This window comes from Esox lucius, chromosome 7, assembly GCF_011004845.1.
Source record: "Esox lucius isolate fEsoLuc1 chromosome 7, fEsoLuc1.pri, whole genome shotgun sequence".
Lineage (NCBI taxonomy): Eukaryota > Metazoa > Chordata > Actinopteri > Esociformes > Esocidae > Esox > Esox lucius.
This window is the reverse complement of record NC_047575.1, coordinates 14,839,667-14,858,463: the sequence shown is the minus strand read 5'-3', so window position 1 is coordinate 14,858,463 and position 18,797 is coordinate 14,839,667. Positions and strand designations below refer to the sequence as shown.

General features: G+C 45.5%; 2 protein-coding genes across 2 annotated transcripts; both read left to right on the top strand.

The window, feature by feature from the left end:
- The first annotated feature begins 236 nt into the window (after positions 1 to 236).
- LOC114839523 (protocadherin gamma-C5-like) lies at positions 237 to 3,062 on the top strand. Its single transcript, XM_029121150.2, has one exon. The coding sequence runs from the start codon at positions 594 to 596 to the stop codon at positions 3,060 to 3,062; it is 2,469 nt and encodes an 822-aa protein (XP_028976983.2). The 5' UTR covers positions 237 to 593.
- Positions 3,063 to 7,663: 4,601 nt separating this feature from the next.
- On the top strand, positions 7,664 to 16,879 carry LOC117592731 (protocadherin gamma-C5-like). Its single transcript, XM_010894670.5, is given in 5 exon segments — positions 7,664 to 9,661; positions 9,663 to 10,769; positions 11,961 to 12,022; positions 13,928 to 14,037; positions 14,680 to 16,879. Coding segments are annotated over 5 exon segments (2,820 nt in total). The 5' UTR covers positions 7,664 to 8,368; the 3' UTR covers positions 14,928 to 16,879.
- Positions 16,880 to 18,797: the final 1,918 nt, after the last annotated feature.

Here is an 18,797-nt window from a genome sequence, read left to right as displayed (position 1 = left end):
TGCAATGCAGCTTTGGGATAAAGGTATGTGAATAGCAAACAAAAGGTGGAATATTATAATCAAAATATATTTGTGAAATTTATTATTATAATCCCCCGGATTGTTCAACTCCAGATCCCAGGCAGATATTTTACCCCAGTCTGCACGTGTGCGTGCGCATTCGCACAAGAAAGGGTGTGTGTGTATCCTGTCGTCGAGATAGTATTTATTTAATAAAATATCATTTGAACTTTAAAATGTGTTCACATGACTTTATATGCAAAAACATATGGTTTTGTGATGCATTTTACTACTAAATTACATAGTACATGGACTTGAATGGGTTAAAAGCAACTCTGTTTACAATTGGTTTATACAGTGCTGTGCTGTACACCAATAGCAAGCTTAAATGTACAAAGAGATCTACTCCCTCCCACAACCACAGCATAATAGCACATACAATGCGAAGAGCTGGGAGAGAGCGAACTATGCAGGCATTTAATTCACAAAGGAATTAGATGCATGTTTAAAAACGAATTCTCAGTTACGATTTCTATGGAAGACTTTATGCTAAGCATGTTTTCCAAACGTTGTTTATTTCGGATTACAGCAATATGAAGAGTTTGAAATTGAAAGAGTGGCTGCGCCCCGGCGATTTGAGAGGACTAATATGGTGGCTCTGTATCTTTTTGTGTGTGAATACATCAGGAGCGCAGATTCGGTACATCGTTCCAGAGGAACTTAATGTGGGATCCGTTGTTGGACTTATAGCTAAAGATCTGCGTTTGGAAATAGCTGAGATTTCTGATCGTAAATTGAGGATAGCCTCCGTGGCTGGGAAGCAGTATTTCAGTGTGGATTTGGGAAAGGGTGAGCTGGTTGTCAGTAATAGGATCGACAGAGAGAATCTTTGCGGACAAAGCGAGAGTTGTCTTTTGCCTTTAGAGGTTATTATTGAGGATCCTCTCCAGCTTCATAGGGTAGAAGTTGAAATTCAGGATATAAATGACAATGCTCCTCATTTCCAATCATCTGTTCGCACATTGAAAATCGCCGAACACACCGTCTTGGGTAAACGATTTTCTTTAGAGAACGCGCAGGATCCTGACGTTGGTGAAAATGCATTGAAATCTTACACACTTAGTAAAAACGAACATTTCAGCTTGAACATAAACGACCATGGTGAAGGAAGAAAGGTTCCAGAAATCGTATTGGAGAAAGCCCTGGACCGAGAGAATAAGGCTACACATCATCTGCTGTTGACAGCATTGGACGGTGGTTCTCCGGTAAAATCCGGAACCTCACAGATAACTATTGTTGTCCTTGACATAAATGATAATAGTCCTGTATTCGAAAGGTCGTTATACATGGTTTCACTTTACGAAAATACTGCCCTCGACACGTCTTTCTTAAAGGTTGAGGCTAATGATCTAGACGATGGCCCGAATAGTGAGATAGAATATTCTTTAGGCGATCATACCGAACCATCTGTAAAAGCTTTGTTTGACGTTGATCCAAAGACGGGAGAAATGTTTTTAAAGGCAACATTGGATTACGAGAACACGTCCTCATATAGAATCGAGATTATTGCTAAAGACAAAGGTGTTCCAGAGATGGAAGGACAGTGCAACATTCAAATAGATGTAGTTGATGTTAATGATAATCCTCCCGAAATTACCATTACCTCTAAACCAAGCCCTGTAAGAGAGGACGCACCCAAAGGGACTGTGGTGGCTTTGATAAATGCTCGGGATCCTGACTCTGGGGATAATGGAAAGATGACATTACACATTCCCACGGGCAGTCCTTTCATATTGATCCCGTCATTTTCCAATCATTATGCTCTAGTCACAAATAGTGTTCTGGACCGTGAGGCCTTCCCGGAGTATAGCATAGAGATAACCGCAACTGATGCGGGCTCCCCGCCTCTGGGCAGTAGAAAAACAATCACAATCTGTATCCTGGATGTAAATGATAATCCACCCATGTTTCCATACACTGAATATACCGTGTACGTGAGTGAGAATAACACACCTGGATTTATTGTTTGCTCCGTGTCCGCATCGGACATGGATTTTGCCGATAATGCTAAAATATCATATTCTATATTAGATTCAAAAGTACAATATGTGTCTGTCTCCTCTTATATTTACATAAACTCTGAAAACGGCAGCATCTACAGCATGCACTCTTTTGACTATGAGAAAGTGAAAGTGTTTAAAATCGTGGTTCAGGCTAAGGACCACGGCTCTCCGTCTTTGAGCAGCAACACCACGGTTCATGTTTTTATCCTGGACCAGAACGACAATGTCCCCGCTGTTATTTACCCCTCCGCTGCCACGGGCTCACATCAGAAGATGCCCCGGTCCGCTAAAGCCGGCCACCTCGCCACTAAGGTATCAGCCGTTGACGCAGATTCGGGGCTTAATGCCTGGATTTCTTACAGGCTGTCTGAGGCCACAGATTTATCTCTGTTCAGTGTGAATCTTTACACAGGGGAGGTGAGGACTAAACGCGCGGTTTCAGAGCAGGATGATTCGTCCCAGAGGCTGTTTATAGAGGTAAAGGACAATGGGGATCCGGCCCAGTCCACTACAGTCACAGTCAACATACTGCTAGAGGACGGACTCCACGAGCCCATCTCGGACTTCCACAAGAAAACAGCAGAACCCAGCAAGACAACCAGTACAATTACCTTTTATTTGATCATCTCTCTGGCCTCAGTGTCGGTGTTGTCTTTGTTGACTTTTCTCATCTTAGTGATGAAGTGCGTTAGAAACAGTATGAACAGCTCGAGTTGCTGTATCAGAAGGGCTGACTCTAACGGATACAAAAACCCCAACCGAAACCTTCAGATCCAGCTCAACACTGACGGCCCTATTAAGTATGTGGAGGTCCTGGGAGGGGACATGTTGTCTCAGAGCCAGTCCTTCAGGTCTTGTCTCTCTCCAATGTCAGAGTTCAGTGATTTCACCCTCGTTAAGCCCAGCAGCACCACTGACTTTAAGGACATGATTAACGTGCTAGACGCATCTTTACCTGACAGCGCGTGGACGTTCGAGAGCCAACAAGTAAGGCCATAGTAAAAACATTAATTTTCATAATAGAAAGTTCAAATATTTTGAGTTGGACTTGGGGATGTTAAATTTAAAGCACATTGTTAAGGGGATAGTATTTGATTGTTTTTATATTTTTTCAGGACATTCTTCCTCCTGGCCATCCACTAGGCCTGCATACTATTTCCACAATCGAAATGCCCTTAATTATTTGGCTTATGTTTTCACTTTCATGTTTTTAAAACAGGTTTCAACACACAGTTTTGTATTTAATTACTTTACTATTTCAATGCCAATGGATTAAATCCGATCTCAGTCGGTCGCCATAACTGTCCTACCAACACAACTGATATTTAGCCTCCTGACTGTCAGTTAAAACGTTGCATGCAAGACAGATAAGCTCCAATTGTCCCCTTCAATAAAACTAATTAAATACGACAGAACTCTTAAACTACAACACATTGAAATAAGATGTTAATAGCTGTTGTTTCGAGAGTTGTTTTCCTTTTTTGTGTGGATGGGGTGTATCTATTCCAAATATGGGGGCCAGGTGAAACAACCTTGCTCCGCTATTTTTATGATTCAGATGTATACCCACAATAACCACAATTAATGATGTAACAGGTTATGTGCAATAACAATGATTCTATGATGCTGAGTCACACCAAAGATTGGAAGGCACCTCTGGAAAGACAAGACTTTTAGCTTTCAGCAGACACCCTGGTTACCCAGATAGGCCCTACTGTTCTCATATCAGACTTAAATAAATTAGGTACAAGAGGTATCCTAGGTATGGGGTGCCTAAATTCAAAGTTAACAGGTTATTGGAAATGTTATGCTGTTTCTATGCTTTTTAAAGAACTAATGTGAGAACTAAAAAACAAAGTTGCCCAATATTTGATAACAAATAGTGTACCTATGTGTAAAAATCCATTACTGTCCAAAAACGAGGTGAAATAAATGAGCATGGTTTTCATCCCAGGAATGCGGCTTTATGTTAAACTCGAATGGTAGCTTTGTAATGTTTTCCAGAACCACGGACAGCGACACGCCTCGCCATTTGACAGGAAACCATCCCACTGCTGTGTTGTTGCTGCTAGACAAATATGCTAGTACAGTAGCCATAGATACCCTTTTAATCAAGTGTGTGTTTTGACTTCAAGCTAAAGGCTATTGCTATAATAATCACCAATATCTAGTTTCAAAGTTAATCTTCGTGATTGCATTTTCATTTTATCAGAAAAAGTAGCCTGGCTGATGTGCTGGCAGGTTAGCAACACACAGCCTACATCTACAACAAAACGTTTTGTTGACTTTTACCCACTGAATTCCATAAGGAACAAACATCATTACTTTGAACACTTGTTGTTTTGGTTTTTGATTAACAAATCTGAAGAAAGTTTCTAAATAAGCCAAATTATTAGTCTACAATGTGAGTTATTTTTTATTAAAAACATATCTGAAGAAATTCACTTTTATACACTCCCAGAGTTATACAGCAAAAGCAAATCAAATGCTAACCAGTGGTAAGTTAGGCTCTGTCTTCTTTCTCTCTCTCACACAAGAACACATGTACATGCCACAATACCCCAGACATCTGTATACACCCATATGTGTATGTTTGTGTTAAGGTGAACACACATGTGCTTGTGAAAGAGGGATAGAAAGAAGAATGTTGCCGAAAAAATTAAGAGACCACTGCACCTTTTTCATTATTTTCCAAATAAATTTAAAAAGAATGTTTAGAGTGGTCTCTAAATTTCAACTCTTCTGTTCCTCACTCAAAACCTTCCTTTTCGACTTTTTTGGAAAGGAAAGAAAAAAGTGCAGTGGTCTTTTAATTCTTTCCGGAGCTTTATATATATACAGCTTTACATTTGAATATATATAAAAGTACATGTACTTCAATGGGTTAAAAGCAACTTAGCTCTCAATTGGTTTATAGGTTGCTGCGCTGTACACCAATAGCATGCTTATAGATCTACTCCCTCCTCCAGCCACAGCACTGTATCCCTACAATGAACGGTGCTGGGAGAGAAAGATCTATGCTCCAATTTAACTCTTGCCCATTGGAATTGGATACCTGCGGGTTAGAATGGAGAGATCAATAACGATTTAATTTTAACCATGTTTTTCACGCATTGCGTTACAGCAATATGAATAAAATTAAATTGAAAGATGGGACGCGTCTCATCGAACGGAGAAGACAAGTGCTACTACGGCTGTTCTGTTCGTTTTTGTGCTGGAATACAATAGAAGCGCAGGTTCGGTATACCGTTCCAGAGGAACTTAATGTGGGATACGTGGTTGGAAAAATAGCTAAAGATCTGCGTTTGGAAACAGCTGAGATTTCTGATCGTAAATTGAGAATTGCCTCTGTGTCTGGGAAACAGTATTTTAGTGTGGATTTGGAAAAGGGCGAGCTTGTTGTCAACGACAGAATCGACAGAGAGAGCATGTGTGGACAAAGCTCCAATTGTCTGTTGCCTTTAGAAGTCGTTATATCGGATCCTCTCCAGCTTCATAGGGTAGAAGTTGAAATTCTGGATATAAATGACAATGCTCCTCATTTCCAATCATCTGTTCGCACATTGAACATCGCAGAATCTACTGCCCCGGGGAAACGTTTTTCTTTGGAGAACGCGCAAGATCCTGACGTTGGTGAAAATTCATTGAAATCTTATACACTTAGTAAAAACGAACATTTTAGCTTGAAAATAAAGGAACAAGGTGAAGGAAGAAAGGTTCCAGAAATCGTGTTGGAAAAAGCCCTGGACCGAGAGAATAAGACTACGCATCATCTGCTGTTGACAGCATTGGACGGTGGTTCTCCGGTAAAATCCGGAACATCACAGATAACTATTGTTGTCCTTGACATAAATGATAATAGTCCTGTATTCGAAAATTTGTTATACACGGTGTCACTTTACGAAAATGCTGCCCTCGAAACGTCGTTCTTAAAGGTTGAGGCTAATGATTTAGACGATGGCCAAAATGGTGAGATTGAATATTCTTTAGGCGACCATACTGAACGGTCTGTAAAAGCTTTGTTTGACGTTGATCCAAAGACGGGAGAAATGCATTTAAAGGCAAACTTGGATCATGAGAACACGTCCTCATACAGAATCGAGATTATTGCTAAAGACAAAGGTGTTCCTGGAATGGAAGGACAATGCAATGTTCAGATTAATGTAATAGACGTTAATGATAACCATCCTGAAATTACCATAACCTCGACACCAAGCCCAGTGCGCGAGGACGCACCCAAAGGGACTGTAGTGGCTTTGATTAGTGCTCGGGACCCTGACTCTGGGGATAATGGAAAGGTGACATTACACATTCCTACGGGCAGTCCTTTCATACTGAACCCTTCATTTTCTAATCATTATGCTCTGGTCACCAATGATGTTCTGGACCGTGAGATGTTCCCGGAGTATAGCATAGAGATAACCGCAACTGATGCGGGCATCCCTCCCATGGGCAGTAGGCTGAGTGTACCGATTCGTATCCTGGATGTAAATGATAACGCACCCAGGTTTCTCTCTGAGTATAATGTATATGTTAGGGAGAATAACACGCCTGGATCTGTTATTTGTTCCGTGTCAGCATCTGACATGGATTTTGGAGATAATGCTAAAATATCCTATTCTATATTAGATTCCAAATTACAAGAAGTGTCTGTCTCCTCTTATATTTACATAAACTCGGAAAACGGCAGCATCTACAGCATGCACTCTTTTGACTATGAGAAAATTAAGGTGTTTCAGATCACCGTACAGGCTAAGGACCACGGCTCTCCGTCTTTGAGCAGCAACACCACGGTTCATGTTTTTATCCTGGACCAGAACGACAATGTCCCCGCTGTTATTTACCCCTCTGCTGTCACGAGCTCCCATCAGAAGATGCCCCGGTCCGCTAAAGTCGGCCACCTCGCCACTAAGATAGCGGCAGTGGACGCAGATTCGGGCCATAACGCTTGGATTTCATATAGGCTGGTGGAGGCCACAGATTTATCTCTGTTCAGTGTGAATCTTTACACAGGGGAAGTGAGGACTAAACGCGCGGTTTCAGAGCAGGATGATTCATCTCAGAGGCTGTTTATAGAGGTAAAGGACAATGGGGATCCGGCCCAGTCCACTACAGTCACAGTCAACATACTGTTAGAGGACGGACTCCACGAGCCCATCTCGGACTTCCGCCAGAAAACAGCAGAGCCCAGCAAGAGAACCAATACAATCTCTTTTTATTTGATCATCTCTCTGGCCTCAGTGTCCGTGTTGTCTTTTTTTACTTTTCTCATCTTAATGGTACAGTGCGTTAGAAACAGTAGGAACAGCTCGAGTTGCTGTATCAGAAGGGCTGACTCTGACGGATACAAAAACCCCAACCGAAACCTTCAGATCCAGCTAAACACTGACGGCCCTATTAAGTATGTGGAGGTCCTGGGAGGGGACATGTTGTCTCAGAGCCAGTCCTTCAGGTCGTGTCTCTCTCCAATGTCAGAGTTCAGTGATTTCACCCTCGTTAAGCCCAGCAGCACCACTGACTTTAAGGACATGATTAACGTGCTAGACGCATCTTTACCTGACAGTGCGTGGACGTTCGAGAGCCAACAGGTGAGCACAGACTGAATCACACTCTATCGTAATCTTAGGTCAAGTCTTAACTCTGATGTGCATAATGGGAAGTTGGACAGTGCTGTGTGGTATATTTATAAGCTGGTTTACTGTCTTTGGAATCGACAATCTGACAAAAAAGTATACTGATGAAAGTGCCAAAATGCTAATTTCTTTCAAACCTCTGTGGCAAATATTTTTTTGTATTGTGTCGTTTTGATTTGTAATCATAAAAAACATTGTCTCATTGAGGTCTAACTACCAATTTGCCAATTTTGCTAAACACGTAAAATCAAATTATGTATTGTTAATCGATGTATTTTATGAGTTACTCTTCTTTAATTGCTGAAATATTACAAAAGCGACAGGTTTGCAACAGAACCCTTGTATTGGGGTCGAAAAACGAGCAGATGTGGCACAATGAATATAGGGTCTCTCTTCCTATTGGATAGTTGCCTGTCTTTGTTTGGAAATTCAAGCACCTCCTCTTAAAAAAAGTTTATTGTGAGTATCTATAGGAACTTTGTGCGTGATGTCACTGTTACCATCTTATTTATTTTCCAATGTGATAATATTTGGAATCCCCATGCACCGCCGAAGCTGGTTTACAAATGCAGTTAAAAGTCTTTGGAATTTCTAACGGCGTTCGTTTGTATTCTTATACGATTTGCAAGATAAAGTGGAAACCTCTCTTTCCCTCTCAAGCGGAGTTAAACAATGGGATATTTGGAGACAAGTAGAAAGCCCTCATTGCCCGCGCTCTGTTTCTTCCTATCTGCTTTATATAGCGAGTCAAGTTCCGTTGAACTTTCTTATTCTGTGCTGGAGGAATTAAAACCAGGGGCTTTTGTCGGGGATATAGCGAAAGCCTTTGGCCTGCCTGTACCAATGCTTGTAAATAGAAACCCTCGAGTGGTGTCGGAGTCAAATGCCAAGTATTTTGACGTAAACGCGAGTGGAATTTTAATAATCAAAGAAACTATGGACAGAGAACATCTTTGTGGATTTACGCTGACTTGTTCGCTTACTGTTCAACTTGTTCTGCAAAATCCTTTGGAATTACACCGTGTTGTCGTTGAGATCGTGGATGTGAATGACAATTCTCCTATTTTTCCTTCTGGGAACATTTCTCTGGAAGTGTCTGAGGCGGCTGCTCCAGGATCTCGATTTCGTTTGGACAGCGCGCATGATCTAGATGTAGACATAAACTCATTACGTACATACAGTCTCAGTCCCAACGACTGTTTCGTCCTGGAGGTTCAATCAAAAAGTGATGGCAGCAAATTTCCCGAACTATTATTAGAAAAACCTCTAGACAGGGAGAAACAATCATCATTCCACTTGGTGCTTGCAGCTGTGGATGGTGGACACGCGGAAACATCAGGCACTACTCATGTTCTTATTAACATACTCGACGTTAACGACAACGCTCCTGTATTTGACCAGCCGATTAAAACAGTTAGTTTGCCTGAAAACTCTCCACCGGGTATGTTACTGACTAAAGTCAATGCATCTGATTCTGATTATGGAATGAATGGTGAAATATCGTACCTATTTAGTAAGTACAGCTCAGAACCAGTACTTCAGCTGTTCACTGTGGATCCAAAAAATGGTGAAATCCGAGTGAAAGGGCAGGTGGACCATGAAATGGCTGGAACTTATGAAATCACTGTGCAAGCCAGGGATAGAGGAATCCCGCCACTGGAGGGCTCCTGCAATATTAAGGTCAATATAATGGATGTGAACGACAACAGCCCTGAGATAACCATCAACTCCCTGTCTAAAGTGGTCCAGGAGGATGTGGATTCAGGCACTGTCGTAGCCCTGATCGGTGTCAGGGATGTGGATGCTGGCAGGAACGGGCAGGTTGATGTCCACATCCCCCCTGGGCTGCCTTTTAGGCTGATATCCCCCTTCGAGGGCCACTATACCCTGGTGACAGACGGCCCTTTGGACAGAGAGGCTGCGTCTGAATACACCATCACTGTGACCGCCGCTGACTCCGGCTCCCCCCCCCCGCTCTGCACAGCAGTCTTTTGGGGTCTCTATTTCAGATGTAAATGACAACGCCCCCCTCTTCTCCCAGTCCTCCTACTCTGTCGATATATCGGAGAACAATGCCCCTGGAGCTCTCTTGATGACTATGTCCGCTTTCGACCCGGACTCGGGCCAGAACGCCCGCCTCTCTTACTCCGTCCTGGGAGGTGAGGTTCAGGGTTCTCCCGTCTCCGCGTTGGTCCACATAAACTCTGACAACGGGGGTCTGTACGCCCTGCGTTCCCTGGAACACGAGCAGACGAACGCGTTCCGGGTGGACGTGCGGGTCAGGGACGCCGGGACGCCCGTGCGGAGTTCCGACGTGAGCGTGCACGTGTTTGTGAAGGATGAGAACGACCACCCCCCGGCCCTCGTCCACCCAGCCGCGCCCCCGGACGGTGTGCTGCAGCTGACCGTGCCCCGTTCGGCTGGCGTGGGCCACCTGATCAACCGGGTGGTGTGCGTGGATCCGGACAGCGGCCACAATGCCTGGCTCTTCTACAGCCTGGCTGGGCGGGACGCTGGGCTGTTCCACGTGGGCACCCACAGCGGGGAGGTCCGAACTGCCCGTCGATTCCAGGAGGGAGAGTCCGTGTTCGCCGTTGTCGTGGTGGTGCAGGACAATGGCCAGCCCTCTCTGTCCGCCAGCGTGCCCGTCAACATCACTGTGTCTGAGAACGGGGCAGACACGTCCTCTCGGCTGATGAGCCCCGCCCCCAGCCGGCCGAGCGTGGGGTCGTCCCTCTCGCTGGCTCTGATTGGCTGTCTGGCCTGCGTCTTCATTGTATGTTTGTCAGCAATTGTTGCCATGGCGATGCGTTGGGTGAGATACAGGGGTTTCCTGACTCGGCTGGGCCCGGGGATGGCTCCTGACCCATGCTCGTGTAAAGACCTCCAGCTCAAAACGGACGGGCCACTGAGCTACGTGGACGTGGTGGGCAGGTCTCAGAATCTCAGCCGACCCAGCTACCCCACCTTCTCCAGCAGTGTCAGGGACTTTGTGTTCCTTAAATCCCCTGTCTCCTACCAGAACACCCTGAGTGTCACGCTGTCCAACAAACACACTAGCAGAACAGCTAAGGTGAGGCCTTTCTCCAGACAGATGTACGGGACACCTGACAAACGTGTGTGGGTGTGTGTGTGTGTGTGTCTGTGCATGTGTGGATGTCAATTACACTTGTGTTTACGTCTTTTACTCTTTTGAGATGGTAGTAGTGTGCTCTCTGTAGAGTACAGACCGCTTCATGATCAAGAGCTTAAATCACTGCCGTATGTTCCTTCATCTTCATCGGGGTGAAGGCTGAATATTTCATACGACTGCAGTGCAAAATCTCTCAGTGCCTGGCGTGGTAAGACAGCATGAAGACGAATATTCACAACATTTTTCTTGGTACGGAGGATGGTTTGTGTGACAGAACAGGTGGAATTCACGAGGTTGTTTGCATTAACTGTTAACTGAGGTGAAACTGTTCGCTTTGTTGCCCTGAGGCTAAACCCAGTGGCAGTTTCTCATGACCTCAAACCGAGGGCGAAGGGATGTCAGAATGGCTGACCTCCTTTTAACCAGGTCTGTATTTGCCATGTATTGCTGAGCAGTCCTGTGAACTGAGCTGTGTGACTCCTTAATGCTTCACGTGAAGCTGCAGGTCTGGAGGTCTGGCTGAGGTCCAGTCGGAATAATCCGGCCCAGAGTTTAGCGGATCACTGGGTCAGGGCTTGGGATTACCGTCTCACTCGCAGACGGTCTCTGGCAGGAAGCACCGGTCCGTTGTGGAGCCCTACTGGGTACATGACAGGGCCTGGCTGTGGCTAATGATCTAATGTGTTGAATTAGATATTTCCTTAATCTGCTGCAGACGGTGGATAGTGCGAGTGAACTAATCCCTGGGCCGCTCAAACACTTGGGTGACCGGTGTAGCTAGCGCTGTTAAGCTTGTTTTTTGAAGTGGCCTGTAACGCCAGTGTGTCGAATGATCATTCCCGACGGCGGACTTGCTCAGGCACGTCGCTGACTGAATAGTCTGTTCAATAGTTCACACACATTCTCTCACACGTCTGTCTCTTGTCTCTGACGCCCTCTGTGTCACTTTCTCTTCCTCCATCACCTTTTATCCTAACGGCCCCCCATGTTCTGCCCCCGTGACCAGCTGGGAAAACCAAAATGGCTTCCAGTGCTCAGGACTGAAGAGGACACGCCTCCATACAGCAGCGGCGCGTGTACAGTGTGTGTGTCAGTCACTTAATATTCTGTCTCCGTCTTCTCCCTCTACAGCAAAAACCACCCAACAATGACTGGCGCTTTAACCAGCAGGGACAGAGGCCTGGACCCAGCGGGTAAGGACTAACACACACACACACACACTCATACAAACTTTCACTGTACTTTGACAATGTGACTGAATCATGTGTGTCTATGATACGGTCTGTATTCCATTGTAAGACATGAACCCTGAGGGCGTTGTGTGTTTGAACAGACAGTACACATTGGTCCCCCACTACTCTACACACAGATCCAGTCACACTGGACACACTGACCGGCTGAACACTGGGTAATGGTCCTTTACACTCATTTTCCTCGTAGTAGTTGTGAGTACTGCTAGTTGATTAGAAGAGATTTACAGGCGCTGTGATGATGTTTTGTTCTCAGTGTGCTTACAATAAGGCATCTATGAATATTTATCTGACGGCTGTGTTAGCGTGATGTGTCGACTAGCGTAGACAGCCTGGGCAGTTAGTGCCTCAGTCCTGTAACTGAAAGGTTGATGGTTCGAATCCGGTGGAGATCAAACCAACTGTGGTTCTGTCCTTGTGCCAGACGGTTAATCTTATCTGCTCCAGTGTGTCTGACATGGGAAGACCCTCCGGCTGTGTTAGTGGTGTGACTGGGATGTTTTAGATATGTTCTGTGCCCACGTCATGTGTTTTGTTAACTGTGGTTCTGTGTCCGTACTGGTGGAGCAGGTGGAGTGTCTGACAGGTATAATAGCATCCCCAGATTACGTACCGCATTGATGGGAGAACGTGACACCCTAGAGCTCTTAACATAACCGCCGTGACCCACAGTTAGCCGTTGAAAAGCGTCTAGTTATTGGTGGCCTGGAGTACAAAGTCAGACGCCGCGTAAATAACTCGGAAACGAACGCGTCCGGCCAAAGGAGTCCACCACGACCGGCCTGCTGGGCTGCGTCGCCAAGGTGATCGGGAGTGACGTCCGGAACTCTTTTCCCCCCTGTCTGTTTTTCAGCACGTACAGACACGCCGGCGGCACCCAGTCGAGATGGACGCCGTACGACAAGGCGAGGTAGAGTGGAGTAGGTAGAGCGGAGCGGGCTGTGCTGGCGGGAGGGGGGGGGGTGGGGGGGGGGTGGGGGGGGGGGGCCTCCCGCTCCGTGTGTCTGGCTGTCTGATGGGCCATCGGCTGGGTGGGGGCTGTGTGTAGTCCAGCCTGGCTTCTGGCTGTTGAGTGGGCTACGTGAACGTGTCCGTAGGTGTGCTTAGCTCAGCACTGTTCACCCGTCTGTGTCCTGTACATGGATCTGGAGTCTTTCGCTGAGCTGTGTAGTTTGTCCTTTTTCATTTGTAGCTTAGATTTCCGTGTTCCCTCCGGGTCTGTCAGTGTCTTTCTATCTCTCTGTGCGTGGGAGTGTGTATGCCTGAAAGCACGTTCTACTGACCATCCCTACGGCTGCGATGAACCCCACTAACTAAATGTACGCCTTCCTCCCGAATCCTGCATTGCGGATGTGAACGTACCTGAGTGGGAAATGAAGGGATTCCTGCAGAGCCGTGATAGTATCTGTTCTTTGAGAGAACATTCACATATTCTCTCCACTCCTGATCTTACGCTTGTCTCTCTCTCTCTCTCTCTCTCCCTGTCTCTCTACCACCTATACAGAAATACAGGGCATGGCTAGAAGACAACCCAACAGCCCAGTTAGTCTGTGTGTGTTTGCTTGTGTGATATTGGCCTGTGCTACCTAATGTTACAGTCCTTCCTGCTCTACTGTCGTCTCCCAGCCTCCATCTTCTCTGTGCTGACACAAAATGGCTGCTGAAGGCTGACCGTCACCATGCAGACAATCATGACTGGATAGTCTCTCCTCGTCCGTGTCTGTGTGCGAGAGATGCCAATTATGTGAGAGTCTGTGTGTATGCATATTCTTGTGAGAGTGTGAGACACGATGGGAGGGAGAGACGTGCGTGTTTCTGTCATGTAACCTCCCCCCTCTCCTCCTCCAGAGCTGGTCCCCATCCTGAGGGGGCAGGGGGTGTCATAGCTGGAACCGGACCGTGGCCCAACCCCCCCACCGAGGCCGAGCAGCTCCAGGCACTGATGGCTGCTGCCAACGGTGAGTGTGCTGCCTACATCTCCCAGAAATCACCTCTCATGTTCTCTGTCTTCGGCTACCTCGCAAGGTTACCTCCATACATATAGCTGCAAAGAGGGAGGAAGGAGGGGGAGGAAAAGAGAGGGTGGGTGTGGTGGAGTGCATGTGTTCACGCGCCGTAACAGAGGGGGCTGGTGACACTGAAGTGTCTCTGTTCTCTGCGATCATTCGGGGAGGTGGCGAAAGCTTGTCATCCAGTGGCTCCGGCCGCAGAGGCTCTCAGACGACACGTTCCGGGGGCACATGACTGGGTGAGTTTGCCGTGGCGGTTGACGAGGACACAAGGCCTCCGTCACGGCTGACACGTGAAGAGCACAGTGTGCCTCAACCGCCACGGTATGAATGAACCCCGGCGGGGCACCGGGACACACAGAGCTCTCTGTTTCACCGTTCCACAGCTGCGGTCGCTGCCCAACGGACACGGCGCCTCTGCTTTTGTCAGGGTGCAACAGCTCAGTCTGATCCTCATGTGTGGGTGTCTGACGGTGCTGGGGGGGGGCCTGTGTGTTGCCAGTGTGGGGGGGAGGGGCCGTCTTTAACTCAGCAACAACCCGCAGTCTTGTCCTCAGCTAAAAAAAACTCTCCCTCCCTTCTCTTCCTCAGAGGTGAGCGAGGCGACCGCCACCCTGGGGCCGCGCTACAACGCCCAGTTCCCCATGCAGCACGTGCCCGACTACCGGCAGAACGTCTACATCCCCGGCAGCACCGCCACCCTGACGGCCAACCCCCAGCAGGTGATGCCCCAGCAGGCCCTGCAGGGTCCACCTCAGGCCAGGCCCCAGGCGGATGTCCCCAAGGCCGCCCAGACCCCCGCCAGCAAGAAGAAGTCCACCAAGAAGGACAAGAAGTAAGGTTGTGCTACCACCAAGCCCCGGCGCCACGGAAACCAGAACCCTGCCCTGCCCGTACCCAGGATCCCCTCTAAATGGAAGCCTTGATCTTTGTTTTTCTTATGCCATTCAAGCTGATAGTCCCAAGCTATTGGATGTAAAGGGCGTATGTCACTGCAAGTGCTTGTAATGGCCAATTGCTGTATTTCTTGCTTGCTATGGTCATGACAGCTTACTTTTGGCAGAGGTTGATGGTTTGTGTTGTATGTGGGTTTGGTGGGGTGGGCGGGGGGGGGGGGTGGGGGAAAGAGGTGCTGTTGATGTGTTTTGGATCCAGATGGATTTCAGGGACCTGGAATTCATGTAGTTGATTATAGCTTTTAATGAAATACAACAACATAACAAACCTTTCCGGTTTGCTTCATTGAAAACTTCGAAGTTTCTCTAAATTGCCAAGTAGTTTCTTGTTAAGGTGACACAAATTACACTTCCTGTTTTGTTGGGGTGGGGTGGGGGCTTCTTTAGAGATCTTGCTTTAGCTCTTTCCGGAATTAAATAGACAAAGACATGTTGCATGATTATTCCTTCAGATGAAAACCCATGAAGATGAACTTACGTTAACATACATTTGAAGGAGGCTAGCTCATCTTCATCACGATATACCAATGTCATAAGAGAATGCATACTGTAGTATTAACAATTTTAAATGCCTGTAAGGTTACTTTTAGGTATAGAATGAATGCTGATTTTACACTTCTAATAAAGCTCACCATCAAGGTCCATCCAGCTGCTTTTGAAAATCTGCGTCCGTGCAGGATTTCTGCAGTTATCTAGATCTTTGGAGCCACGATTGTAACCCTTTTCTATCATTATCGGTAGAATCTTATAGTGGCGTTAAAGCTTAACTTTGTTCATATAATGTAACAATGTGAAGACAATGAATCAGTGTTTTCTAAACTTATCAGCATAATTTAAAAGTTTCATCAGCGTTGTTGTAACGTTGTATCAGCGTTATGCCAGGCTGGCCCAGTGTTCTGTGGCTCTGCACTGTGGGCCTCTAGGGCTCATTGACAAAGTCCTGTGACCACGTCTTCTGGGTTAGCCGCGTGGTCTGGGTCAGCCATGTGGTCTGGGTCAGCATCAGCCACGTGGTCTGGGTCAGCCGTAGGGAGAGAAATGAGGGGCCTGTCTCTGTCTTTCATCTCTTCAGCTGTGACAGCCTGTCATCCATTCAAGTGCTGTCATCCATTTTGCAATTCTCTGTCTTACTGAGAACAGAGCCCAGACCAGGTGTACCGCACAGTACAGCTCCAGCTCTGTGGGCCATTCTGTATGAATAGTTCACAAGAGCATCTGGTGAAGCCTTGTCGTGGCATTCAGGGCCATTTCAGGACCATGGACAGAGACCACCTCGCTCTCCTCTCCTAGCAGCAGCCTGGGGAACCCTCAGAGAATGTTTTCAGCCTGTCCTTCTCCCTGCCAAATCCTCCACTGACACTCTGTCCCCATGTAAATAAGACAAATAGCCAGTCTGTATGATGCTGAGAGGCACATCACTCTCTCGACACAGCCACACTGCTGGCTAGTACTGGAATGTTTTGAATATTTTTCATAAAATTAATCAGATGGAAAAAGCAAAAAAAAAAAAACATGAGTTCAGATTAAATGTAGTGTTGTAGTGACTAAGAGTTGAGCACAGTGACTTAACCGAGCTGTAAATAAGACAAAACCTTTCAAAATACACGGTCGTAGCTAGAGGCTCGTGAAATTTGTTGTGCATATTTTTGTGTTTTCTCTCTACTGCTTTCTTTCTTTGGTTAGTCTGAACTTTAAAGCGTAACACATAACACCTAAATGTCTTTAAAGTGTGATTCCATTTCCCTGTACCTGTCCCTGTGTTTGTGATTTTAATCAATTGTTTATGCTACTGGAATGCCACATTTGCTCAAATAAATATAAATACTATATACGTGTCTGTTGCTGAAATAACCCTCTTTATTCAACTGTATTATCTTTGCTATTAAACCGCTTAGCGCTTCCCTCCATTACAATCCTTACTATTTTATATGCTAATATTTATATATTGCTGTTAATTTGTTTTGGTTTTTTTGTTTACTCTGAACACTGACATTTCAAAATAAAACTTTCTTCTGAAATACCTGCGTATGTACTGGTTTGTCTTTTCATGTTGTTTTACTGAGATCTGGCAGGATGCGAGGGATTTTGATAGCTAATCGTAGCAGCCAGATTGGAGACAGTCTGTTGGAGTTGACTGAACTGGAGCCATGGTTCTGCTGGAAGTCATCCAGTCTTTGGCCACAGAATTCGGAGTTGGACTGTCGTCCTGTAACCACCGTCACAGACACGGGTGGTCGACATGTTTGGGCTCCATGTCTTCACACTACAAAAGGATGCAGAGCCTGAAACGTTACACTGCATTTAAATGGCAGTAAAATGATCTGTACATATTGTCAGCTCGGTGTGTTACCCTTTTTCTGAATCAACTTCGGGGGAGGGTGAAGGTTCTATTTAGAGGACCCCTTCAATTATACACGCCTATAGTCTCCTTCCCCCACATCATTCTGAAACCTGAATGATTGAAATGTGAGGTTGTTCAAATATCTTTGTTCAACCCGGATCGAGCTCTGTAAATCGACAGCCCTCTGAATCAGACCTGACCCATTTTTCAGCCCACATTTAATCAACCAGGGAATGTGAAGGCGGAAGACGTCAGAGAGACGTGGAACAGAACAGCACTCTGCAGAGATTTAGGAAGTAGGACATAAACTCAAAGCTTTAATTAGTTCCGTTGACTGCAGAGGACAGAGCTATGACATGCAGGGGATTTAACCAATGCTGTTGACACGAAATATAGAATAAAATAGTCTTCTACATTATGAGAACACAAAAATATGTGCATAGCTTTGTTTTAAGATCCAATACAGTGACCTCGTTTTTAGCATTCAGCCAGAAAGTTAATCAGTTCACTCTGTGATATGAAAGAGGCTTAATAAAGGTCCTCCACAGGACACATTCATTGAAAATAGAATTTACAACACAACACACTGCGTTCAGTTGTGTAATACATTCTACATCAGTGGACACAGAAGACACAGTCTGTCAGTCCCACCATACTGCTGGCCTGTATATATATATATATATATATATATATATATATAGATATAGCTGCAGGAAGTGCTGCAGTGGCAGACCACCACTCACTGAGTCACAAGCAGTGACATCACAGAACAATCCGACACGTTGTGGCATTAACAGGTTGGCGATAAGCACTGGGGGCAAAATAGGGCTTGGCCCTATCTCAGCAATACCTCAAAAATAAAACATCTGTCAAAGTTAAACACTGCAGTAAATTGCATGGCAATGTTTTAATGCAAGGGCTCATTTACCTCATTCATATACTCCACTAGACTGATAAAGAATAGGTCATAATCTTAATACATCAAGGAAAAAAGGAACAATAATTATAGTGATCGTTTCTTTATAAAAACATTCAAATGAATTATCAAATATATTTATAATTGTCAATATTCAAAACCTTGAGAGGAAAATATGTTTGCATTTTCCAGCACACAAGTGGTTGTGTGATTCTCCTGCTGTGGACACAAAATGGCTGCCACCTGACACACTATAATTATTTCAGTGCTGCAGCAGTTGCCAAGGTGATGAGAGAAAGACTGGAAATTGATGATGTAGAGATCACTATGTCCTCAGCTGTTCAGGAAACTGCTACCAGACAGGAAAGAACACAGGAGTGTTACCGTGGCTATCAGCATTATTCGACAAATGACTTTCTATTGGAATTGGGAAAATTATTTCACTATTAGAAAAAAATATTTAAATGATGAATCACAAGTTGTGTTGCTTGGAGAC